This window comes from Cavia porcellus, unplaced genomic scaffold (genome assembly GCF_034190915.1).
Source record: "Cavia porcellus strain 051 isolate PalLab524CR breed Dunkin Hartley unplaced genomic scaffold, mCavPor4.1 scaffold_7, whole genome shotgun sequence".
NCBI classification, from domain to species: Eukaryota; Metazoa; Chordata; class Mammalia; order Rodentia; family Caviidae; genus Cavia; species Cavia porcellus.
In genome coordinates, this window is record NW_026947490.1 from 41,385,152 (window position 1) to 41,411,793 (window position 26,642).

Sequence of the window (26,642 nt, forward strand, 5' to 3'; positions counted from 1 at the left end):
TTGGAACCACCTTACATTAAGCCAGCTTCCTACTGACATATGGCATCAAATATATACTCAACTTTGGAATATCATTGGTAACTTCTTTCAAGTCATTATATCATAAAGTTTTAGAGATATATGACCAGTTGGTTTAATTAGTTCATTGTACCTATTTTTACATAACCATATCTTTTATTATTCTGAGCATTCACTCTGCACTTGATAGATCAAAGGAACCCTCGCTGTTGCAGGGAGTTGTTTTGGAGCTATTGAAAGCAAGTTTCCAACAGCGCCTCTCCAAAAATAACAGGTGGATTCATATTATTCTCTTTGGAAACCCCTTTATTAAGCTTTTAGGAAATGATTCATGTTTCTAACGGTTTTTCTCTTTTTTCTTCTTCTTTTTCGTTTCTTTTTTCCCCCTAAATCTCCAAAAGTGTTTCTACTTTTAAATTGAGCCACTGAATTTTTTTCTTGTATTTGCACCTTCTATTTGATATTTATTTAGTCTTCCTACATGTCTTTACTTAGTTAATACCAGGAGAGATAAATATGGTGGTGCCTTTGCAGCGAAGCTTCAGTACATTAATATAAATTGTACACTAATTCCCCCAAAGCATATATATGTTGTAAACCTGAAGACTTTTCACACAGCTGCTTATTGCTAAACAGTGCCTTGTCCAGAAGGGGACAATCTGTGTCTCTAATTGCTGTCACTGAAGCCGAGATTCATTTTGTGACTTTCCCATTAAAATGTGAGCATTAATTTGTATAATGAAATATCACCCACTGCAGTGTTCATTAGCCATGCCCTACTGTATACGGCACATTGTTAGCTACCTAGAAACTGTAGTTAATTTCACTAATGGATATTTCCCTACTTAGTGTTTGGTAGGAAATTTATACTGTAACATTACCTCTTAAACTTTTAAGGAAATTTAAATTCAATCAATTATTTTCAACAAAAGTTTGGGATGTCATTAAGGCAGGAAGAGCAAGGATGAAGGGCTGTGGAGGAACACAACATGTTTTTAGTTCGTCTTAGAAATAGAAAAATGGTGGACTTTTAACTCAAAAACAAAAGGAGAATCATCTCCTTTTGGAGTTTTTTTTTTTTTTCCTTTTTTTCTTTCTGTGATTGCTCAGGTGGCTGTTCCCATGCTAAGGAGAATGCTACATATTTTCCTTGCTGGAGAAGACAGGAAAACCTCCCATGTAGCCAGCACATTTGGGGAAGCATATTCAATGTGCCTTTCTATGTGTCTATGTGTTTTAACAGCCTGGCTACCTTACATGGGAGAGGAAACATGGAACTGTCAATGGGGAGGTATAAGTCATTTGTGGAGACTCAGCTTTTGGGAGGTTGAGATGGGATGGTGGCACATTTGAGCAGAGCCTGGGAAACTTAACAACTTAGTGAGTCCCTGTGTCAAAATAAAAAATGGTCTAGGGAAATAGGTCAGAGCAAAGGCCTAGGGTTCAATCCTCAGTACTGCAAAAGGCAGAGTGGTGGAGAGTTATGCATACACCAAGCATCAGGCACCCGGATTAGGCCAGCCAAAGTATCCATGCCAACCAGGACCTTTATGCAAGCCAGTGCCTGCAAAACTTTGGGGAAAGAAAGCCAGTTTCTCCACGGTGGCACAAGTTGCCGTTGCCTCCACTGCCCAGACTGAACCCACCCCCATGTCCCTTCCGGATCTCAGAACACCTGTGCATCCTACAGTGGCCATTCTTCTTCCTCACCACGTTCCTGACATTGCTGTGCAGTAGGGAAACTGAGGCACATGGGGCCAGACTGAGATAGGGGTAAGGAGGAGCCGGGGTGCACAGTACTTCCCTTTTAAGTCACCTGGAGGCTGCGTCAACACAATTTGTGAGGACAAGTCACTTCCTCCTCTCCTGCTGGTTATGGTGTAGGCAAACGCTGTCAAAGAAATGGTGCATTAATTCCCTAAAGCAAACAAGAACTTCACTCAGAAAAGTAAAAATATCAATACAGTGCAGTGGTTAAGAGACTGGCGTTCCGAATTAGGCAGATCTGAATGGCGGCCATCCAATGTTGGGCAACTCTGATTGGGCAGCTGAGTCTCTGAGACTTAGTTCTCTTCACAGAGCAGGGGGTGGATCCCAGGTCAGCACAGCGCTGTGAGGACCAGGAGCAAATGGCAGGCACAGCTTCCCACAGTGCCTGCGTGTGAGCCTCTACAGAAAAGCAGGGGCTCCCGCCACGCTGACTGCTGCTGCTGCTACCCTGTCCCCACTGACCAGACTGTTCTGTCTTCAGCCAGTTGTTCTCACATTGCGTAGACACAGCCTCAGTCATGAGGCAGGACTCCCAGGGGTCCTCCCAGTCCCCACTGGGTGTGCAGCCTTTTGAGAAGCATCTCATTTCCACAATTCTCTTCGGTCTTGTACAAAGGGAAACTTGTGTCTGGTGTCAAGAATGCCCAGGAGGGCTAGGAAAGCAGCCCCTGTGCAGGATTCAGGTAGCACCTGGTTACTACGTCACAGAGGCAGCTCTGGGAGAGCTGGCAATACACATGCCCTTCAACCAGAAGCCCAGGCCTCTAAGCACAGCTGAGGCCCCTGGAAAACCATTTCTCACTTCTCTGTGTGGATCCAGTTCCCGACCCAGGCCCAGACCCGCATGTGCAGCACATCAAAACTCGATTAATAAGTCACTCGCATAATTTGAGAGGGGGAATGAATTAATGAGATTTATTTTTAATTAGTTGCTGAACTTTAGGGCCTCCAAGTTTTCACCAGTGAAGTTGCTTATTGAGTTTCTCTATAATGGACACTGCTGAGACCACAGCCCTTTTTGGGAAACCCCACACAAACGAGCCACAGGAGTTAACCCACCCTGGAGACCACACATAGGCTCACGCTCTATGGGGCTTAGGTAGCAAGTACACACCCTAGTCTTTCAGGGGCCCATCAGAACCTGCCTGTTGGCCGCCCATGAAATAGGTATGCTGGACCCTCCAAAGTATCTTCAAGCACCTTCTGAAATCTAGCTAAAGGAGGGGGAAGAGACTCCTCATTCATGGCAGCCACTGAGATAATTGGCTAATCTTGGGGGAGATGCTGGGCACATTCCACTTCCCCACTGCTTCCATTCATTGCAAGTTATAGCTAAATGTTTACCTGTGGGTCTCAGTGATGGCTGATTTTATGAGTTCAACAGACCCAGCCCGCGGCACCTCGATATTTGGTTAAAGATTTTCTGGATATGTCTGTGAGGTTTCTGGGTAAGATTAGCATTCAGATCTGTAGACTCAATACACTTCCCTCCATGGAGTGGGCTAGTCCCCTGCCTGTCTGTCGATGAGTTGGGGCATCATTCTTCTGCATCTAACTTAAATTCAAACCCCAAGTTATACAATCAGTCTTCCTGGGTCTCTAGCTTGCCAGCTACGTATCTTGGGACTTCTTAGCTTCCATAATCACTCAAGCCAAGTTTTTGTCATCAATGCATACATATGTACATATACACATACATACACACACACGCAGAACCATGCAGAGCTTAACGAAGGAGACATATTCTACAAGATGCATCATCCTTGTGTCGACATAACAGGGGCGTTTACACAAGCTGAGACAGTGTGGATCAGTCACTAGACACGGTTTCTTGATGTAAGCAAGACACCAATGTATTACTATTTTACGGTAAGCTTTTCTTTATAAGTAAGAGTATACTCTAGCTGGGCATGGTGGCACATGCCTGGAATCCAGGCACTCCAGGAGCCTGAAGCAAGAAGATCACAAGTTTGATCTCAGCCTGGGCAGCTTAGTGACTTAGCAAGACTTTGCCCCAAAATACACAAGTAGTAAATAAATAAATGGGCCAGGGATTTTGTGTAGTGGAGAGGTCATAGGTTCAAAACAGAAGGCCCCGTAGCTTGTGCACGCACACACACACACACACACACACACACACACACACACACACGCACACAAACGTAAGAATACACTCTAAAACATCAAAAATATAGTACAGAAAATACACAGATCAGTAACATAATCATTTGTGATCATGGTTGAATATTATGCACTGCACGTGACTGCATGTGCTGGGCTTTTATACACAGGGCAGTGTGGGTTTGTTTATAACAACATCCCCACAGACATGTAACAAGTCGTGCTATGATGTTACAAAATCACTAGGTGATAGGAATTTTCAGTTCCATTATAATCTTACAGAACCACTATCACATATTCAATCTATCACTGGTCAAAGTGTCATTATGTGACACCTGACTATATATATAATCTCCTATTGGCTGTTTCTCCAGAGAATCCTGATATAATTGTTTTTCCTCCTGTACTGATTGGCTCTGATTTCAGACCACAGCCCTTGTGTTTCAGAAGAGAAATTGCCTGCACCCTATGATCCCCCTCTTCACCCTAGGGTAAGGCTTAGCTTCCCCAGACTGGGCAGAATTCAACATCTGCCCTGCCAGGAGCTGGACTGGAAGAGCCTTTAGGCCTGCCTGGCACTGGAGACTGCCAGATGCATCATCTCAGTGCCCCCATGGGGCTGGCTGAAGTCCGGGACAGCAGACACGTCCTAGCTACCTGCAGGCTCTGCCCCAGCCCCCAGGTGTTGCGAGCACTCTGACTGGTGCATCTACTCAGTGCCTCTCTAATAAACAGGTGTTGGAGAAGAAGAGCAGTAATTAAGTTAATGCAGTGCAGAAAGAAAGGAAAATGGTTTTCTATCAGTCGATGTCACACAATCAAGATTTCTAATAAAGATGGAGTGTGATAGAAAAATACAGAGAAGGGGCCCTCTTATAGCCCAACCAATTAAAATGCACTTATTACATGTTGGATTTTTAAATGCGCTGGTATGGATCCATTGTAGGAAAACTTTAAAAGATGGCATTTTGGACAACATGTATTTTTCTCTGATACGCTGCTGTCCTCTGGCCATGTCATCTGCAAATACAAAAACACAAGAGCAACGGGGAAGGCAGGTCGGGGCATTTCAACCACTTGAGTCCCACATGAAATCATTTATTAACAAATAACTAGATTTTGATGTTTAATTACTCATGTAATCTTCACTTTTACATTGTCATAATGGATGTTTACTTCGGTGATTTATAACATGTAACACTTTCTGTTCTATTCAAATGCACAAGTGTAAGCATTTTCCAACTTCTTTGTTCTTAGATAAAAAGGAAATTGATCTTTATCTGGTTACCATTCCGCTTTTTAAACATGGCAAATGCTGTTTCTGAGAGGAGGGGGATGGTGGGGATGTGAGGTTTCCATGGATTCTTTCATTTTCTTCCTTCTTGGAGGAAGTTTCTGGAATACCTCAGCTGATGGCCAGTCTTGCCTCCCTCAGAGCCTCCAAAGATTACTTGTCATAAACTTCAGAAGTTTGCAAAGCAGAAGTTTGGAAAAAATGAATCTTTCTCCAAGTTTAAACCTGCAGAAAGAAGTATGTGCTTGCTTGCTTTCATCTGGGTTCATCACACTCAGAGCAGCTTTGGTTCAAATATGCCCAGAGCATGCCAGGAAATGTCTGCTCCCCAGGGTGGCCACGTCGGTGAGGCCCCCAAGCACAACTCTCCCCCTTCAGAGGCTCTGTCTCTTGCTTGCTGACCCATACTTCCTGCAAGGCTGATGCCACCCATGACGAGCCACCTATCATCCACCTGGCAAACTCAGCCCAGACCTGTGTATTCACAACAAATAAAAGCAGAGTTTGACACACCTGGCCTGGTTTCTACTCTCCTGTGGACAGCCTGACAATGGGTGTGGTGCAGACAGCATCCTATGCCTTGTCAGTATGACCGCCACAACCTAAGGGGACCCCAGCTGCAAGAGGAAAACAGACAAAGCATAACCTGAGAAGGCCAGCTATCTGAGATGCCTGCCCTTGAGCCTGGTCATTTTCACCAACCTATTCCTTCATTCAGCAAATACTTTCTGAGCACTTTCCATGAACCAGGTCTGCATGTGAGACACAGCTGGGCAGAAAGAAACCTTCAGCCTCCTGCAACTTACTCTCTAGTGCATAGAGAGAGACAGTAACAAAATGCTAGCATGAGGCTAGCATTTGCCACATGAGGCTAGCATGGTGCCACACACCTGTAATCCGAGCACTCTGAGAGACTGAGGCAGGAGGATCCCAGGAGAAACTGAGCAACTTAGCAACTCAGTGAGATCCTGCCTCAAAATAAAATATAAAAATAAAAGCTGGAGATGTAGCTCAGTGTGAAGACCCCAGGTTCAATATCTGTGAATTGCAATTTTAAAAAAATGAATAAATAAATAATGTATGTCCCATATCAGATGGTAGGAGCCTCAGCTGAAGCAGGGAAAGGAAGAAGAATAGAAAGTATGGGTGGGTTATGTGTGCATTATCAAACAGGAGGACAGGGACGGCCTCCATGAGAAGGGGCAAGGTGCCAAACAAATGCTGTAGGGGAAGGACCAGGCCCCAAAGCTGTGTGACAGAGAAACAAACGCAAGATGAGAAGACCCAAGGCCCAAGCTCAGAGGCCCCTCCCTGCACTCCTTGGGGAAGAGGCTTTTCCGTTCCACCACCCCAGGAATCCAGCACTTCTGACAGGTGCCTGTGCTTCCCTGGAGGAAGGACCTGACCACATCCTCACACAGTGGGGAAAGATGAGAGGAACGTCACGGCCCAGCATTTGCTTTGTCATTCAGGCTTTCCAATAAATTCCCTGCGATCCTACTCAGCACAAGGTGCTCTCTCAGGATCTGGGGTTACCAAAATGATAGCAAAGGACAAGCATTTGTACATGGATAAAAGTGAACAAAGCTGACACCTCACAAATCTTAAGGGAGATAAGCAAACCATAAGGAAACAATGGAGCTGAACAAGGTTATGTCAGGGTGTGTTCACTTTGTGAAAAAATAAAGCAGGGAGTGGGTGATGAGGATGGTCTCTCTGAATAGGTCACAGTAAGCTAAGCCCCTGTGATCCGCTGGAGAAGAAGGTTTTAGGTGGAGGCAGTGACGTTATGAAGGTACTACAGCAGGGGTAGCTTTCTGCATTGGTAGAACAGGAAGAAGGTAAAGGATGTTTCAGAGATGACTAGGATGAAAACTGGAGCAAGATAGGTTGGGCAGTGAGGCAGGGTCAGATAGCAGGGGCCACCTGCAAGAGGGTGGTTTAGTCTGGTGCATAGTCTTAGAAGATCTCTCTGTGGCTGGGATGACTCCACGATAGTCATACTCCAGGACAGGAAAAGGCAGCAAATATGTGTGTCACATGCTGCCAAGAGGGAGGACACAGCCCCATTGCCACCTGTCCTCAGAGCTCCTCTCCAGGTCGGGAAGATCTGTGGGCACCAGGTGAGGTTCCAGGTGAGGGGCTCCTCAGCCTTAACCACACTGTACACACGAAGCCTGCATGCACTCAATATCCCTGCACAACCCTGAGCATTATTGATTCCTTGGCAAATAGACCACAATTATTTTTGAAAATAGATGGCATATTTGTCTATCCTCTGAAGCAGCTCATACTCCAATAGATAAAGTGTCAGGAGAAAAATCAAAGAAAATGGAGGTGTCCATATCTCAGATAGATTTTTTTTTTTATATTGGCAATGTACAAACAACTAGCAGAAAAGTCAGGGAGGACGGCAGCTGAGGGACAAGGCAGAAAAGCTAAAAAAAAGTCGTCCTTGCAAGGGGCTGGTACAATATTCAAACAAGAAAAATGACCAGCGGGACCAGCAGCCATTTCACCTATGTGGGTAGGAGCATCTTGATGTGTCCTTCGAGGAGACTCAGTGGAGAGCCACCCAATCTACAGGACTAACAGTGTAAGAGGCTGCCTCCATGTGGACAGCCCCAGGGATGGTGTAGTGACCCAGGCTGGGCCAAAGGCCCCTTGTGGGCATTTGGGAGAGCTCCTTGCACCCTTCAAAACTTAAGAGAGGTTGAACTCGGTCTCATCACTGACTTCTGGTTCATGCAAGGTCTGGAGGTGCTATATCCTCATAGTAGAAAGAAGCTAGAACTCAGACGAAGCACGGTTATACCCGACCTGGACCCATGTCAGGAATGTCTCTGTGTTCATGCACCATTTGGTAGGATGATGAGGCACTGTGATTTTAAGCAACAGATCCAGGGATCAGGATCATTTCTGAACCACCCAGTGGCACACAGAGAGGCCCAGGGACTAACACAGTTGTGGACCTGAGTCCAAGGTAGGGCTGATCGGGGACCTTCATCTCCTCCTCCCCTGAGCCACACCCTGGGCACACCCAGATCTCTCACCTGTGTGTATCCTCAGGTGGACCTTGAGGTGATGGGATGTCCGGAATGTTTTCCCGCAGTATGGGCAGTCCTTCATGGTGGAGCCCAGGCTCCTGTCGCGGAGCAGTGCCGGCTGCTGGACGCCAGCAGCTCTCCCAGCCTCCTCACCGATGTCTGCAGTGGAGGAGAAACATTCTCACATCATTTCAGCACATGTCAGAAGTTGTTCGCACCAAAACTGCTAACACCACACAAAGTTAAACATGTCAATACTACACCTGTCTATTTCATTCTTTAAATCTGACAGAATGCTGACAATTCATGTATTTTCTTGTTATTCTCTTAAATTATTTCATCTTTCCTATCATCATTTTAAGCAGCATATGGTACCTTTATATTGAACTGAATTAAACAAGAGAAGAAACAGCTGTGTCAGCAGCTGGTTTGATTTCTTCTTTTGCTTAGTTCCTATTAAATATTTTTTTCAAAAGTTTAAAAATGTGGGTGTTTGTTGAATCTGATTAATTTATAATACGGATTAACTGGAGAGTTCACTACAGGATAAAAAAAAAATCATTATTTTCATGATAGCCAGCAACAAATGGAAAGTAAAAAAAAGTATCTCAGCTGATCTCCTAAGACATGCAGACATACAGCTATTCTGGGATAGGAAAGAAAATTATCCAAAACTGATCATTTTTTCCTTGTAGTCTCGTATCTATCACTGGCTGGTGTAATCTCATGAAAAGAAGAAAAAGTATGGAAATGCGGTTCCACAATTAGCCCATGATAAACATATAGTGACATATTCAAAGTCATGTGCAGAAACTCAGCTGCAAAACTCCCATAAACTTAGAGCACTGCATTTAAATCTCCATGCGGTGACTTGAGAAGTTCCTCTTGTAAAGTATCAATACAAATTTTCCTTCCTGCTGTTATTTGTTATGTAACCCAAGCCATTAGAAAATGGAATAAAATTTACATACGGCTGCCTTCTGCGCAAAAATGATGGGATATAATAGTAAATAAAACTGTGAAAATATCTAGTGGTTGGAAGATATGTTATTGCAGTACCCGAGGCCTGACATCACACTGCTACAGAGGCGACATGGGGGAGCAGGACAGAACTTGGGAATCTGCATCTCAAAGGAGGGAGGCCAGAGAGCAACTTCTGGACTTGCTCCTTCTTCCTGAGTCCCGGGTCTCCCCACTGAGCCGCAGGCTGAAGGCCTGGCACAGAGCCCCAGTTCCTGAGGCCTGCGGTATCCTTGCCACAGTTTCCAGCTCACCCTCTAGCTTCATGGTAAATCCCACTGTGAGAACAAGGGAACCTTCTGGGGTAATGAGCAGATCTGTGAATTCTGCAGAGATGAGAATAAATAAGATTTGTACCTTCCAAGCAATGGGAAATGCAAATGGCTTTTATTCTGCAACATCCGTTCCTGGTGTTCTCTGCTAATGACCAAAAAGGACAGACTTATAGACCACGAACCAGAAGAAGGCAAACACATTTAATTCTTATTTGAGCATTAGCTGCAAGTAACTGTTGAAGTGCTTAGTTTAGAGTATCTCCCCTGCACTGGGACCATGGATGACCAGACTACCACCCTGAGAAAATTCACTGCAGGCTCACTTTTAGTTCCATTCTTTCCCCTACCCTTACATCATGGAAGACCTAGCCAAAGGCTATAATGACTCAGACATTTTTTTCTAATTGAAAAATCTGGCCATAGTCATCTGTTATCTATATACAGGTAGGAAGGCTAAGCTCACCTCCATCTAGAACCCCAAGTCAGTCACCTTACCCCAGCAAGTGCTAGATTTGTGACCATACTAATGAATATGGAAAGACCACCAAAGGTGGCTTATGTATAAAAACAAACAAGCATGAGTGTGGCAAAGTTATGCAGACAAATGGCCCACATACATCCCAGTCCCACGTGACATTCCACAGCTTGTGGGTTGAATCTACCAGGGGCTGCAACCAGAGGCACTTTATCACGACCTAGAGGAGCAATAGGCAGATGTCAATTCCAAGCCAAGCAACCTAGGTATCAAAAGTCAAAATGTCATCTGCCCCTCACATCCCTCCCCACCTCCCCAACATATGGCACACTGCATTTGCCCTCCTGGCACCTCCAGCTTTCCTCTTGCTGGGATCATGAGGTCAGCTTAAGCAATGATGAATCTGATTAAAATTCTGCCCAAGAGCACCTGGAAATGTGGTTAAAACACCCAGTTTAAGCTCAGAGGCCAATGATTGTCAGTTTGAATTACAAGCAGATCTAAGTATCCTGGATAGTGACTTCATGATAGAGTTAGCAGGTATGGCCTTTTGAAAGTAAATTCCTGCAGGTCCTCCTGTCCTCTGAACTGCCCCGGTAGCTTTTCCCATGGCTCCCCTCTATGAACAAGACCAAGCCAGTGCAGGAGACATGATGAAGGGCATATGAGTTTTTGGTAGTTCTGGCCCAGAGCACATTCCAGATAAATATGGAGACAGGCGGCAAACCGCTCCGGAAGGCTGTACAGAAGTCGCAGTGAGCGGTCCTCACTGTATGTCACTCTAAGTGATGGCCCATATCTGTTTTCCTTTTATCTTTCTATCTTGGATATGTGTGGCCCAATAAAAAGAATAAATTTGTAAGATAAACAGCTTTCTTTGCAGATTTAAGAGTCTAATTTTCACTTTACACAGAAATGGCTTTTTCTGGGAGGGCCAGAAGGCCTATGGCGTTTACTCTTTGACTAATCCTCCTAGAAAAATAAACTCTGAGCAACGATGAAGGGGAATGGTGGGTGGTCCTAGGAAGTGTCCAGAGAGGCAGAAAGCCAAGTGCAGGGAAGGCTGGGGCAGCCTGGGCCAGCTGCACACTCCTGGGGCCCTGGGTGTGCATCTCAGTCGGGGACTGGATGGGTGCTGGCGAGCATGAGTGCTGAGATGGGTAGACGGGGCAGCAAGAAGCCGAGAGGCTCACTCAGAGGACAAGATGCTCTGCTCCACTACTCTCCATGTCGTCTCCTCCCAGGCTGTGAAAATGCTCACCCCAGCCCCTCCGCAAACTGTCGGATCAAGTTCCTTCCTTCTGTCTACTGCTCTACATCACTGGCCAATGAGAGGCAGTCACTGGGCCTGGCTGCAGACAATCTGGTCCTTCCCCCACCACTCCAAGAAGCAGGCCACAGAAAGAGAGGTGTGAGAAAAGTTGTCTCTGTGATCTTTGTTAGATGGGCTGTAGATTGGTTTGAGACTTTTTTTTTTTAATTTCTCCTCCATCTTGGAGTGTCTGATTCTGTCTTCTCCTCTCTCTGTTTCTCATCTTTCCCTTCCTTTCTCATACCAGAGATTAGAGGGCCTTTGCATTGAGCTAAATCTTCAGCTCCCTTTCCTTTTTTATTTTGAGATAGAATCTCAGCAAGTTGCTAAATTGCCCAGGCTCTGCTTGAATTTGTAATCCTCCTGCCTCAGCCTCCTAAAAGTGTTGGCATTACAGCTGTTCTCAACCACACCAAGTTCAGGCTCTCTTAAGAGTGTTGCTGGGCAGATTAAAAGCAGGCAGATGGACAGAGGTCAGCCTTGAATTTGCCACTTGCTCTTCTTTGCTTATTGTGTAAGGAGGCATTAGTCTGCCAGCAACTCGAGACACAGTGGTCCCTAGAGGCCCAGCTGTGTGGTGCAGGCAAGGAGTCATCTCCATGCTTAACATGCCTTCATCGTGGGTGTGCTTGGGGCACTCCTGTGAAGCGCAAATGGATGGGTCAGAGATCCTTGGGGCTGTTTCTTTTAATCACCCCCTCCCATAACATAGTATCCTATCTTCAGAGATGGATGTCTTGTATGGATGCCACAAATAATATTCCAGAGACACGGACTGTCTTTGTAACCCTTCCAGAGTTTCATCTGGAACCTGTGAAAAGACATAGGCATCACAACCCTCCCAGCCTTTTCCTGAGCCTACAAGATACTGATTTGCTGACAGACCCATGTAATCTGAAGTGCTTTTTAGAAACATGCTATTGTATAAGGGGATATCAAAGAACTGAACTTCCTGATCTCATCTCCTTAAGGTCAGAAACTACATCTCCAACACTTCCATTCACTCGTTCTAATCCTCCAAGCATACAGCGAGGTTGGCCTAGGGACATTAAGGTACACCCCTTTCTTGAGCCTCCCCAGAGGGAAGATATCTATGAGCTGAAAGAGGAACCAGGGTGGGTAAAAACGCCTATAGACCATCTTGAAATCCTCATCATCAACTAAACTGAAAAAAATGGGGTACTGGCTGGGCAGACAAAAATTGCACTGCCTGGAAAGCAACAACTTTTCCAAAGTTAAAATCTAGAGATGTGCACAACACTGAAGGAGCTCTCCAAAGCCACCGCTGAGGTTGGTGACCTTGCTGTACACAAACATGATTTGAATTTATGAGTATCACATTATACACTTAACCTTACTCACATATAATATGCTTAGAATTTTGAAACTCGGTTTATAAAATGATTTTGTACCTTAAGGGTAGATTTTCACACAGATTTTCTTTAAATAGGAGCTTCCTTGGTGTATGTAAAATAGGCCTGTTTGCCAACAAGGCTGTCCCAAGAGGTAGGAGGTAGAATCTTTCCCTCCTGCATACCTACTGCCTGGTGTCCTTAGGTGAATCCATTCACCACTCCCTTGATCCTCGGTTCCTTCCTCACCTAGCGGGGCTGGACATCTTGGGTCCTTCAGCTCTGATTTCCTACAATCTCATGATACTGGAAGAGCCCCAAGCACTCCAGTCTGTCTCTGTTTATTGCCTGTTTTTGGCTATTCATCCACTCACTCCAGTGTTACTCTAGAACTAAACAAGGATCTAGGCATGAGTCTTAAGACATATGGGAGAAATGATTATCAAAGGGGTTTGTAGCTACTCTTAAATATCTCACATTCCCTTTATATTGCCCAATTTCCTTTGTACTAGGTAGAGAACAGGTGATTGGTCCTGGTCAGTGGGTAAAGGAGACGCAGAAGATGAGTAAATCAACCCCCACCCAGGCTCTCCATCCATTCCACCTTGCAACAAGGGTTGAGATGGCAGAGTCACGAAACAGAAGGTGTCCAGGCCAGTGAGTCACCAGATGGGTGGAAGCTGACCCACGTCTGCCTTTGTATGAATGAGAAATAAATCAGCCATGGAGATCTAGAGGGGTATTGTTTGGCAAGGCCATTAGGAATTAACCAGTAAATCTACTGGTGAGGTCTTGCAGGTATTCCCAACCTTTAAACAATCCCATTAGGTCTCAGGATGGGAGAGCAGAGAAAGAGATCCAAAGAGAGTTAGGTGAAAGCAAAACTAGAAACATATATATATGGATTGCACATGCATTCTCAGTGCTTGGTTCATCCTGTCAGGCAGCCTAATCGTTCATATGCCCAGACGTACATTTAGGAAAGAGTCTATTAAAAATTATAATAATGACAGTGTTAAGGATCACAGTGACGAAGAGCATGCAGTGAGTGGACAATGATCCCAATAACCTCCTGTGGGAATGGTGATTCTGTCTACCTGGGAATTCACTACTTTATTGTGTAAAATGCCAACGTATTTTCATTTCTGTGGATCTTCTGATATATGAGTGAACACAGTACATCTTTCCAGATGACTTGCCAGTAATTCTGAATGTCTACCATGTGCAAAAAAAATCTCTAAAGTATGATATTTACTTTCATTTAAAAAAATGAAATTATTTATGGAGACTAAGAGGTGAGGAAGCAGTTTAGTAGATCCTCCCCACCCCCAAAGACATATCCTTTTTATTGTCTTTGCCCACATACACCAGTGCTTTAAGATCTTTCCAGAGGTGTGAAGTAACTCCTTGGAGAAAGTCCAAAGGAATGTATAGCCCCTCTTAAAAGCTTAACATTTTCCCTTATTTTGAAAACTTTAAAATCCACAAGCTCTAATAATGCAGTGGTCATGGTGATAAGGACACTTGGCCAAGAAAGGAGTTCCTTTATTTCCAAAAACATGATTTTTAAAGTTAATAGTATGCATAAAAATTACAACATTATTGTAAGCAACTCTGCCTAGCTCTCAAAAGACCTCACTCATGCCTTGGGTCAGTGTTCATTCATTTTTCCTATTGTTTTATTAAAGTTCTCAGTTTTATGATGGCCATATATAGTCATGTTAACCAGTTAAGCAGTACCATGGATTGATGAAAGTATTCATTTAGAGAGCTATTTTAGAAAAGGATGTCATTTATAAGAAGGCCATTGCCACTCCCTTAAGGGTAACCACAGACAGGGGACTGGGCTGCTGGTCCTAGAACACTTGAGGGCCAGGAGATGATTCTAAAGGATCTCCTGCGGAGGTGGAATGTTACCTATGCTAGTGCTTGTCACCTTCAACCCGGTGTCAAAACCAAGCAAAAGTTCATTTGACTATGCCAAGATAAGATTCTAGAGTTGGGGAAATAGGTCATTAAAAGGCTAAAACTTTTTGTTTTTTAAGAAAGAAAATATAAGACACTAAGATTTCAAATAGCTTCTCTAAAGCAACATTTTGATGAGTTAAGTGAAAATGAATCAGAAACACATGGCTTAAATTTCCCTTAAAATACACAAGGGCTTTAAAATCAAGCATTGTGGGCCAAATGTGTTTCTGGTTTTATCAAGCCCAGGGCCCTTTCTTAATCGTCCGGGGAGTCTGCGGGACTGGTCTGCCTGTGATTGGGCCACCCATGGGGTCTCTTTCCTCTGGTACTGTGAGATGCTGCTGTTGACAATACTCCCTGTACTCTTTTGGCTACTATCTCTTGCTGTGGCCCTGAGGACCAGCTATGAATTGGTGTGGGCAAGGACCCAATGCCCAGTCCAAAGATTGTGACCAAGGTTTACAACAGGTGAGTTGTAGGGTCCTCAGAATCCACCTAGGGCAATGTACCAGAGTGCGATATATCCTATGGGTTCTTCATATTCTCTGCCTTCCATCTGGCCTGGTCAGATATAGTGGGCTGCAGCCCACTCCAGAGACCATTAAGCTGAGCCAGAGCAGAATAGGATCACCCACGAATCTGGCCTTGGTGAGAAGAAACAGGAAGAATAAAGAGAAATACAACCTAAGTATCTTCCACCTCCTGGGGACAGTTGCTGATTCTTACACAGGACGGATCAGCCACTGAGGTCAGTGCTACTAATGTCGTTATTCTTAGGAATGACCTCCTGTTCCTCAGCATCCCCAAGCCTAGTACCTTAATTACTGCTTTGCCCTCATCCACGATCTAGCTCCCATTTTCTGTCCTCCTCAGTTCTTCCAACTGTTAGTCTCCTGTGTTCTTGGAATTGTTATGGTTTATTTCTAAAATATCCCCCCCACCCGCCCCCGCAAAGTCACAAGCTTTCAAAGGTGGGTCTTTGGGAAGCAAATTAGGGGAGCACTCCACAGTGAATTAAACTGTTAATGAGCTCTTAGCTGAAGGTGATGTTAGCAGGTGGGGTCTGGTCAGAGGACTAGGTATGTTTTTTGTTCTTGTCTTCTTCCTTCTAGCCATGGACTGAACCCACTGGTGCCACGAGCTAAATAAACCCCTCTTCCTTTTAGCTGTGAGTGGCAGGAATTTGTCCTAGTAATAGAAAAGTGACTAACATGAACTCTCTTCCCCAGAATGTGTCACAAGGAGTCCTTATACAGGTTTACCCACACAGGGCACCTCTTCAGGAGGCCATCTCTGTTCATGCTGTGGAGGGAATCTCCCACCTCTTGGATTTCAGGATTGCTCTCTCCTTGTTGTGGTCATTCAGAATACACATCAACTCTGCACACAGCAGATGACCTCAGTATATGTTCATAACCTGTATCTCCCCAGGGCAAGAGTTTCAAGAGGACAGGGGTCAGTTTTCCTCATGTCACGTCATATCCCCAGCACATGCCAGATCCTCAGCTCTTAGATATGCCACAAAAATTTTGAAAAAATTAAAGAACGATAGCAGACATGTGAATTAGAATTGAGATTCCAGCTCCAGTGAGAAGAAACTTCTCAAGTAACACGGAAAGAAGTTTCACAGGACACTATCAGAATCTCAGACATCCCTCAAAGCCTTCAGTGTGAACATGCAGTTGATGGAGTTTGAGGCCACCGAGTAGAGAAGGAAGGGCTGTCTGAGGAGGCGTCCTGAAAGAGGTGGCCTTTGGGTGTCTTCCAGGTCTCTTTTCATCCAGATGGAAGGAACCACAAACACACAACTACAACCAGCAAGGCCGTGAGCCACCTGTTTAGAATAGAGGTACTGCTGCAGGAGGAAGTGTCTGCCATTCCATTTACTCACTTTCTACCTAAAAGGGGAGATTTCACTGCCAGAAGAAGAAAAAGCCCCACAGAAACATGAGTAGACCTAATCCACAGGAGAAAGTACAGTAAAATAGATATTTTTAAGATACTCTGTGACCCAATTACTACATTAATTATTCTAAAATATTTGTTATACCTTCCCTTTTACATAATTTAAGTACTCTCTTCTCTCCAAAAAGAAAGAAAGAAAGAAACTATAGATGGCTCTACTTTCAGTAAGGCATAAATTCCCAAAAGATTTCTACATAATTTATTTTCTTTAAAAAAATACTATAGCTTTTAAGATCTCTTAAGATAATTTACAGTCACCTCCTATATGAGGGTGAGGTGGGGGTGGGGAGAAGACTGGAGGAGATCTGACTGCAGGAATTCTCACCTAAATGACACTAAGAAAGAGCGGGACTGATCTTTTTTAAAATGCATTTGGTCAGTCGCCATAACTTGTGGAGCCGAGTTTTCTCCAGGGAAGGGTGCACGGGAGAAAGGAGAGAGGATGATTTGGAGATAACATCTCCCCTGGAGACATGTTTTGCCATATTCTTTTTTAAACAAAGAAGACATCTTAAGCACCTTGCAATATCTTTCATTTAATAGTTGGCAGAAGGCAAGTCCCTGATGAACACTGGCCTGTGTCTTTCTCTTTAACCAGCTGAGTGATCCAAGCTTTTAATATAGCCGTTCCAATTATTGTAAAAGTCATCTAGTACCTTATAACCACAAATATTGACAGTTTATTGCACAACACATTCCTGACATTTGAAGGTCACACCATACATAATACATACTCTTTTATAAAAGTGTCTGGAACAAAGAGATACATGATAAGCAATTACCTCTCCCAGCTTGTATGTATGTACAGTTCGGGGCCGGCTGCAGGTTGCATGGGAGGCGTACGCACCATTTTAAATAATCTATTAAGGCAGCGCAGAGGCATTCATGATGGATAATTATGAAATGGCTCATGTGCACGCCACAGTCGGATTGGCTGGCCAGGGCATGGGGTCTGAGCAATTCTCCTCCGCTGTGTTCGGGTCACAATGCCACTTTGCTGCAGAGAGCCCTGTCTCACTTCACAATCAGATTTTCCCCCAAAGCCATTAAGCATAAAAAACTCACAATATGGTCTTGTTTTTCTTACTGGTTTACATGTGGCTGAAAGGAATTTTAAAAATCCACTGAGCCCAGTTCAGATGCCCACTGAGGGGCACTGACCCCCACTCTGGTCACACAGCCCCCTCCTCTCGGGCTGTGGCATCCACAGAGACCTGCGGCACTCCAGTCCTGACTTGAGTCCAGCACAGAAGTATGAGGCTGTTGGGGTAAGAGCCAGAGTGTGAAGGGAATTCCAGATCGCTTGGCCGACACCCCGAGGTGGCCATGGAATCTCCAGGGAATATTCAGAGAAGAAAGCACCATTCATTGTGCCCTTTGCCAGCAGTTTCCTGGCTCATCCCACTTGTACCTTCCAGAATGAAATCTAATAGACAGGTTCAAAACACACAATCAGTAGGAGTTTTGCAATCCAAAAGGCCTCAAGTCAGAACTAAATTCACCAATTCTTAGTTGTATGATACTGGACAAACTGCATAATCTCCCTTATCTGCAAAATAGGGACAGTCACAATAATTCACACCTCAAAAAGCTGTGGAGTAAGGTACATAAATCACTTGTTCTAATGCCCTACTCAGGAAATGCTCCAATTAATAGTGGCCTTTAATGTGAATATTGCCAAAGGGACACCTTGTGTGCAAGGATGCCAGGGGGCAAGACCCATCCCTCACTCTCTCCCTCCTCCAGTCCTGTAGACAGACGCATTCAGAGGTCTAGAATGACAGGATATTTTCCTTTCCTGGGAGGTCCAGGTGCAGCAGTTTCACCCAAGCTCTAAAAACCTAGGCAATTCTCCCAAGTTAACAGTGGAAAACAATTCAGGCTGCAATTGAGCTTCGCATAGATGACAATCTTTAATCACAGATGAAGCGGCAGGTCATTAGAATCTACACCAAGCTCCCTTCCAGATGATACTAATGGCTCCTGCATAATATATATACATGCATGTGTAAACACAAATATATACATACATATATGTATATATTTGTATTAAAATAACTGGCAGGACCTCAAGATAATCAAAAACTCCTCCAAGAGTAATTTTATGTAGGCTTTTAAGATGAATGTCCTAAAATTTAAGACACAGGAACAACATGATTTCTACAAAGATGACCTGTTTATTAGCATTAAATCCCGGGAAAGAGGACTTATTTATAAAGAACACATTTCTGCATCTGAAAAGCATGCCTATTGAGATGTGTGTGTTTCTTTAAGAAGCTATTCTGTTTTAGAGGGTAGCGGTAAGACAGGGTACCACGTGATCAGGAGGTTGCTATGGTAAATATGCATTTTTTATTGAAGAGTAAACAGTGGCAGAAAACAAGTGTCAATTGCCAGCTCTGAAGTTACTGCCATTTTCGAGCTACACGTACTTATCTAGCCTTCCTAATTCGAGAATCTGTATCAGAGGAACACCATCACTGGACTAAGATTAAAAATCTTCTAAAAAATAAATGATGAGCTCTTCAATACCTTATAGTGATAAGTATTTTATTTTGTGTGTAAAAATTATGCAGCTCTGCCAATTAGTCACGGCACAGATTTTTCTGGGGATCTGTTTGCCAGCTGGTGGATCTCCAAAAGACAAACCTTTGGCCGTGGCTAAGGCCACAGGGCAGAGAGGCCAAGAAGACAGTCAGGGTCACCGTGCTGTCCACTGTCCTCGTACCTGCAGACAAATGGCAGTCAGAGCCAAGCCCTCTGAACGCTGTCCTGCTCCACTGTCAGTGTCCCTGCAAGGTTCACATTCCAGGCAGCTCAGAGGGCACAGGACTGTCACACTTACTGCAATGTCTTCACCTTTTTTCCCATATAGCAAGGAGTGTAGATTTATTCCTGGTAGTTCTTGATATGAAGCTTTGTTTCCCTGTAGTACAACTACATGTATGACCTTTCTGCATGTCATTATCTAGTTTTAACCCTTGAGAGCTCCCAGTCCTAAGCAGAATGGATTGTCCACCAGCCTTCTCTGGTACCAGCTCTCCTTCTAGCCTATAAAGTGCAGGGGACAACAGCAGGGACTCCCTCTTCTCCACACCTGGCACAGTAGGTGTCTAACCAGTGTTGACCTAAAGCACACATCAGGAATGGAGAGGTAAATTAAATCAACAGTGCTAGCTCCCAGCTGGCTACCTGGGTAGCAGTTTCAAGTAGTAAGTTCAAGTCTGCACATTCTTCCTGTGATCAAGCATAAAAGTATCAAATGTTGGCAAATTTCTCAAAGGAATTTTACAGGCTCTGGGAATTCCATGGTCTAGTCCAGTGGAATTTTGACCAGGGACAAGGAACCAAAAAAGCAAGATGAGAGCTTTCAGAAGGAGTGAACAAGAGCCAGCAGCCCTGGAGGTGATGGGAAGGGAGCCACGGGCAGCAGAGCAGTGACCCCGCAAGCCCTAGCTATGCACAGAGCCCTTCCCACACTCCCCAACCACAAGGATGCATAGCTTTGTCCACAGGGACAAAGTAGCTTTTCCTTCTGCCCAAGGGACTGGTTCAGACATTAGAATACCTCCTAACACTGAAGTTCATTGGACTCCAAGATCAGAGTTCAAATCTACAGTCTGCCAGAACCAGCTCCAGATCCTGAGCAAACTGTTAATGCTTCATGGGCTTTAATTTCCTTATTTGTCAAACTAGATAACAGTGCTTATCCGAACAGAATCTGTTCATCTCCTCAAATACAGGTAGTGTGTTTCAATGGCACCAAGGCAGGAAAGCCACTGGCTCTGAGACAGACAGCACTGGGCTCCAGTTGGACTGTCCAGCACTCAGCACTGCCCTCAGAATGATGATTTGCATTCTCCTGGGAAAACCAAATGAGATCATGAGAGGAGAGGAAATCTGGTAGACCCCCCAACTTGCAGCCCCCATTTGCCACCTATGCAACACAAAGCACAATACAGATAAACCAGGATAAACCAGCTGGTGACAAACTGTATAATGCAGTTACACAGGAGTTTCTCTCTCTGAACATTCCAGGCAGGAATGAGCCACTGAGATAGGAAACCTGGAGTTGGTAGAATAAATCTGCACATTCCCCTGCATTCTCTGACTCACAAACACAGCTCATATCTCACTGTGCTCCTGTCCTCTAAACATCCTTTGAGGTGAGCAGGTGAAGGAATAGGAGGAGGAAGACCTGAGGGAGAAGGGAAGGGAATAAATAGCCACAGCTAAGCCCTCACTATCCCAAGCTCCATCGGAAGACAGGCTCCTCTCGTCTCTGTCGAGTGTCCCATTCCTCCAGATGTCTGGCAGCCACACCTGTACAGCCCTTCATCTTGTACTCAAAGAACCTGCACTCAGAGACCTGGCCGCCCCATCCGCTGCCCTAGGAAAGTGTATCCCAATATTGAGAAAGAGTTTCAGAGCTGTAGGCAGTGAGCAGTGTGACACAGGGCTGGGGCAACTTCACAAACAGAGTTTGTGACCCTTCCTGGAAACTTCCTCTGTGACACCTAAAGAGGATAACAGAGATAAGAGGTCCTCCTAAAATACCATAAACTCCCTCTCTCACAATTTCTGGTCCAACAGACAAAGAATTTCCCTGTCAGGCCTCAGAACCTCACACTTCCCCATACTGAGACTTTGAAGGCTAACAACAGCCCCAGCTGCCACCTTCCTCCTGCCTGGCTCTTCCTGCTCGGTCTCCAGGGTTCAGCTCCAATACCTCGTGCCCGGAGAGACAGTCTCTGATCTCCTAGACTAAGTCTGCTCCTTTTCTCAGAACTTTATCTGCACAGTACCGGTCAGGAGTTTATACCTAGTACAGGTTGAGCACCCCTCATCTAAAATGCTGGGACCCAGCAGTGTTTCTAATTTCAGACATTTTTGGGGAAAGATTTTGGAGTACGTGCTTATACACAATAAGGTATCTTAGAAGTGACACCCATGTCTAAACAAGAAATTCGTATGTATTTTGTAGCATCTTATACACATAGCCTAAAGGCAATTTTACACAATATTTTTAGTACACTTGTGTTTTCACTGTTACTAGTCTTATATGATCAGATGTGAAATTTTCCAGTCAAAAACTTACAGATTTGGGGTTTTAGTTAAACTACACTCAATCTGTGAGTGTATGGATTATCTACTTAGTATCTATCCCTCCCACTACACTATCTGTTCTTCAAAGACCGGCGTGGGTTCTTTCTTTCTCTTCCTTGTGTCCCCAAAACCAGTTGGTACAGAATGGATTCTCAGAAAATACTGGTGAATGAATGAATGAATGAATGAATGAATGAATGATGCTGGAGAGCACTAGGCGGGCTTCTGGGCAGTAAAATCTAAGGAGCCATCATTGCTTTGTAAGTGTTGCCCTTCTCAACTGAAAGCACCTGGCCCCAGGCCCAGGTGGCCTGTGTCTGAGAATGGAGAGGCTGACGCAGTCCTCCCCCAGGAAGGAAGGGGACAAGGACCCAGGAAGTCTGGTCTCTGGGCAGTCTTATCCCCAGCCAGTGCAGCCACATTTCCTGGGTCTCCAGTCTTCTTCTTTTCTAGGCTTTTCCTGATAGGATGCAGGGTCTCCACTGCCAGAGTCTAGCCGCACAGAAGAGGAGACGAGGACTAGGAGAACTGGCCTGGGCCTTTGGAGCCTGCCTCCGCACTGTGCTGTTCAAGGCTCCCTGCGACTCCTCCCCCTGCAGGTCCCTTCCCCATCCACGACAGCCCAGCTTTCGGGAGCCCCACCCAGAGCTGGGCAAAGAGAGGCAGGTGGCATGATTTGGGCAAAGAGGACCTTGGGATATGATCTGGGGCAGGACCACTGCTGGTGGAAACAGCCAGTCCAGCCCCCGGGCTAGCACATCAGGCCATTCGTTCTGCCTCAGTACTTCCGCTGAGTTTCAGGGCCTGAGGAAAAAGTCTGCCCGGACATATGTTCTTGGGGGTGTCCTCGCATGTACCACCAGAATGAGGCGGAATCCTGGGCTCTCCCATCTGTGTGGTGCTGACTGGATGTCCCTTTTCCTCAGCCTGAAACCCAGGGTCCTGCAAGCTTCCTCCGACCCCTCCTCCTCTGTTACCCATCTCTAGTCAGGCACCACCCAAGATTTACACTGCAGCAACTCTTTGGTCTGTCTGGCTTGCTGTGCCATCCCCAATCTCTAACAAGGTACCTGGCACAGAGTAAACACTCAATACATATTTATCGCCTAAGTAACAATTGGAGAAGATGACACCACTCTGCTCTGTGAGACACTAGTGACTTTTTCTTTAATAGGGCAAAACACTTTCCGTTCCCTTTGGAAGCCCTCTGCGCTAATATTCAAAGCAGTGCTGCGCACACAGTGCACAGGGTCCTGTGATGCTAATTTCTATCCCATAACCGAGAGAGACAACTAAATGCTGCAAGGTTATTCAAAACTCCTGCCCCTTATCCTCTGACTTTTCCTCAGGGGCAAATTGCAGGGGAATACATTTCCTCATCTGTATGTTAAAGCACGGTTATAATCCACCTATCATGATTGCAATTTTGGGAATCAAAACGGAGATCCAAAACACCAGTGTGATCTACATTTTAGCCACATATATTATAATAAATTAAGTCAAAGAAGGAGTTCTGCATTAACTATCACTCTACTCCTTTAATACCCTTTAAGAATATGTAAGCTGTCCTCCAAAGAGCTTGGCCCTCCCTGTCTGCTGCATCCACACCACGATTGCCCCATTGTCTGCACAGGAAAATTGCAGGGCCAGATGCTGAGTTACAGCGGGAGTGTATACTCAGAGCATTAACTGGATCAGGCTTCTGCACCGTGAGTTCAAAGCTGCCCAAGGCTACAGACAGCCTTCCAGTCCTGCGTGGCCATAAGCATGCAGAGCATTCATAAAGAAGCAGGCAGGGTGGCTGGCAGGCTGGTAGGAGGGTACCACACTTATACTTACAGCCACACAGTTCAGTGGACCTGAACCAGGAGGAAAAGGGACACACTGCCTGCCACAGAAATGTCCAAGACCATCCCTCCCCATTCCTGGACCTCTTTCTCCACTTGGGCATCATGTAAGGACAGGGAGCCAAATGTGATGAAAAGGGTCCAGTCACACAGAGTTTTCTTGTGCTACATTTACCTGTGACGTCTACAGTTGGGACACTTCACTGACATATAGCCAAGGGTTTTAGCTTCTCCTGAGAAACTCTGCTCTCTCCTCCTGCTGGGTCACTGGACTCGAGGAAAGGTGGTTGCTGGGCTAAGGAGAGAGTGGCCCCTTCCCCATCTTCACCACCTGGCCACGCCCAGCTACTGACATCCTTCTGAATTGGCCTTCTCAGCCAAGCCGATCTGGACGCCCTTTCCACCTCTAAAAACAGCCTTAATAGCCTCAGTTGAGCAAATAAGGCAGAAGCCTCCAGTCTAATTCTCATAATTATGATGGGTCTATTATTTCAAAGCCAGCAATGATTGTGGGGTCAGGTACTTGGAGGAAGAGGGAAAGACACATTCTTTAAAGTGATAGCAAATCTCCTTTGATTCTTTGCTGTAATGCCAAATTGCATCCAGAAATGCTGAAACATGTGCTCAGAGCCTTAGTCAAATTTCAAAGAGCCCTCGGGAGGAAGGGCACTGATCAGAGAAAAAGATGGAACCAACAGCAGGCAGGCAAGTTGAAGACCTTGCCCCAGGATTGGACAGCTGTAGAGCCTAAGCAAAGCGGATGGTGACTTTTTTTTTTCCCTGATGTGCTGGCCTGAGGGAGTCCCTGCTCCTCACCACACCTGGCCTTCCCTTATCTACTCCAGAATGGGAAAGCCTGACCCTCCCTTCCCTGTCTCTTAAGATACTTCTTGTACTCCTCACTTTCTTGACCTGTATACCCTCCAAACTTTCCCCAAACATTTTGACTCCAGGTCACATTGCTTTGGATTGCTCACTAATTTCTATCTTGAGTTTTGATTCCAAGGTGCTGCTTACCAAGAGTACCCAGTGGGAATACCTGTCTCATAATCACCAACAAAGCTGAATTAACAGCTTGCCAGAAGAGTCACTCAACAAACATGTGTTGGATGACCTTTCCATCAAGAAAGATGCCATTATTATCTCTTCCAGGGATTTCTTCATAGAGCTTCTTCAAGGAGAAGGAAAGCTTTGACCAATGACTGAAAGCACTTTAGACTTCCTGGTGTAGCTTCTCTACTCCTTGGTCTGTGCTCTTAGTGTTGGATCCAATGCAAGTTTCCCAAAGCACTTCAGTTATTTCATCCAGCCAGCATATGGACAAGTGCCCAAGACAGGTGCAAAGGTATCTAAAACAGGCAGTGGCCCACACATGAAGATTGCCCAGGAGCACCCTAGGTGGTGCGGAGGAGGCTTTCAGAGCTTCCCAACTTTGCACATGCATCGTGTATGGAGAAGCCAGTTCTCTCCATAGTCCTCCTCCATCTTAGACAATAGGCCACAGCAGGCACATCAGTAGGAGCCAGTTGTCCTTTCTGCCCTTCTCTCTTGTGGGTGTATGGCTGGATCCCAGTGAGGTTCTTCAACGGGTCCTTTCTGGACAGTTTTAAAATCATTTCTGAGAGTTTCCATGAAGAAAAGGAAGACCGAGAAGCAATTTCACGCTGACTTCCATTTTGCCTACTGTAGATCTGAGGCCAAAGGATAAATGTAAGAAGTCTTTTTGTTTTATCAGTTGTTCTCCTGTGGTCAGTCCCAGAGCACTTGCTGAGGTATGATTTTGTGTCAACAGCATGAGATACTTCCGAGGAAAATTAGAAGCTAAGATTTTGTGTGTGTGCTCAAAGAAAGACAAAAATAAATACAAAGAAAATAATAGTAATAACCCCAAGATCTTTAACATAAATCATAATGCCTACAATTACTAAAATGATAGAGACTGACATTTTGGAGCACATTCTGTGTAGGATCTAAACCCATTCCCTACACAGCCTCCCCTGAACAGGTGAGCAAACAGGTACACCAAGACTGAATCCAGGAGACAGCAGTGCAGGTTGGAGCCAAGCTCTCCTGGCTCCCAACACTAACAAGGAGGAGATGCCAGGGGGAGATACTAGGTGGGGATGAAGAGACAAGAGGCAGGAATGGAAGACGGGAGCTCGGCTAAGAGAGGAGGCTGGTGATGGCCAGCTGCTGCTCTTTCAGAGCCAGCAGAAGAGACTGATCGTGATACAGCAGAAAGACTAAGTCCCATAGTAAGAAAAGCAGCAGTATCCTGCCACAGGGGGAAATGTCCTCTGCCTTCTTTTCTACTGATCACTCATCTCTTAGGTCACCTGTCTTTGCTCCCACACATTTACACCACTTCTCATCTCCTTGTGAGCCTTTCTGACCTTTCTACCTGACCCAAGGCCCTCAGGCATCAGACAGGGCCTGCAAAAAGTCATTACCAGAGGACACATCAGACAAAGCACCTGCACAGTCCCGCATTCCATCCCAGCCACATCTACTAGATTAAGGAGAGGCTTGGGGTGAAGCAGAGTCCTTTTTTTTTTTGCTTTTTGAAGGAAGGAATAAATTGAATAACCTCTCCCTAACCACCCACTCTGGTGATGACAAACTGCTTCAATAGAATAATCCGCGGAGGCTGGTGAAAGGGGTGTGTCTGAGGTCTGCCTGCCTCCCCTTAAGGGAATCGCTTGGAAAGCATTTGCCACTTGGTGCAATCTGCTCCTCTGCTTTGGAGGCAGTGTAGATCATATCGGGGTCAAGGATCACAGTGAGGCAAGCAGAAATCACACCTGAATCTTCAGGTCCAGCTGGGCTGCCTTGCAGCTCCCCCATGTGGGAAACCAACAGGTTTGTGTGTGGCACCCAGCACCCACAAGAACAGCCTCGGGCAGCCCCTTGGCCTCTGTGCTAGCAAAGTACTAAGTCGTGAATTAGAGCACCTCACGTGGCTTTTCTTTCCTCCTTCCTCAGGGAAGGTAGAAGCCTTCAGACTAAGCAAGCACTCCTCTCAACTCAGGAGCACCATGCTATGGCCCCATCATCTTGTGCCAGCAACTCCCT

At 45.3% G+C, this 26,642-nt stretch overlaps 1 protein-coding gene across 19 annotated transcripts in view; it reads right to left on the reverse strand.

The window, feature by feature from the left end:
• Znf536 (zinc finger protein 536) overlaps nucleotides 1-26,642 on the reverse strand; it is a 432,561-nt gene that overhangs the window by 157,222 nt on the left and 248,697 nt on the right. For 17 of the 19 annotated variants that reach the window (XR_010048780.1, XM_063253420.1, XM_063253411.1 and 14 more), the window contains 2 exons: nucleotides 8,257-8,409; nucleotides 1,822-1,909 (listed from right to left, as the gene is read on the reverse strand). Coding sequence is in view for 18 of the 19 variants with exons in the window: in XM_063253420.1 (XP_063109490.1) it covers nucleotides 1,822-1,909; nucleotides 8,257-8,409 (241 nt within the window). In the remaining variant the exon portion in view is untranslated. The remainder of the gene's footprint in view (nucleotides 1-1,821; nucleotides 1,910-8,256; nucleotides 8,410-26,642) is intronic. The other 2 variants (XM_063253423.1, XM_063253424.1) reach the window with 2 other exon arrangements.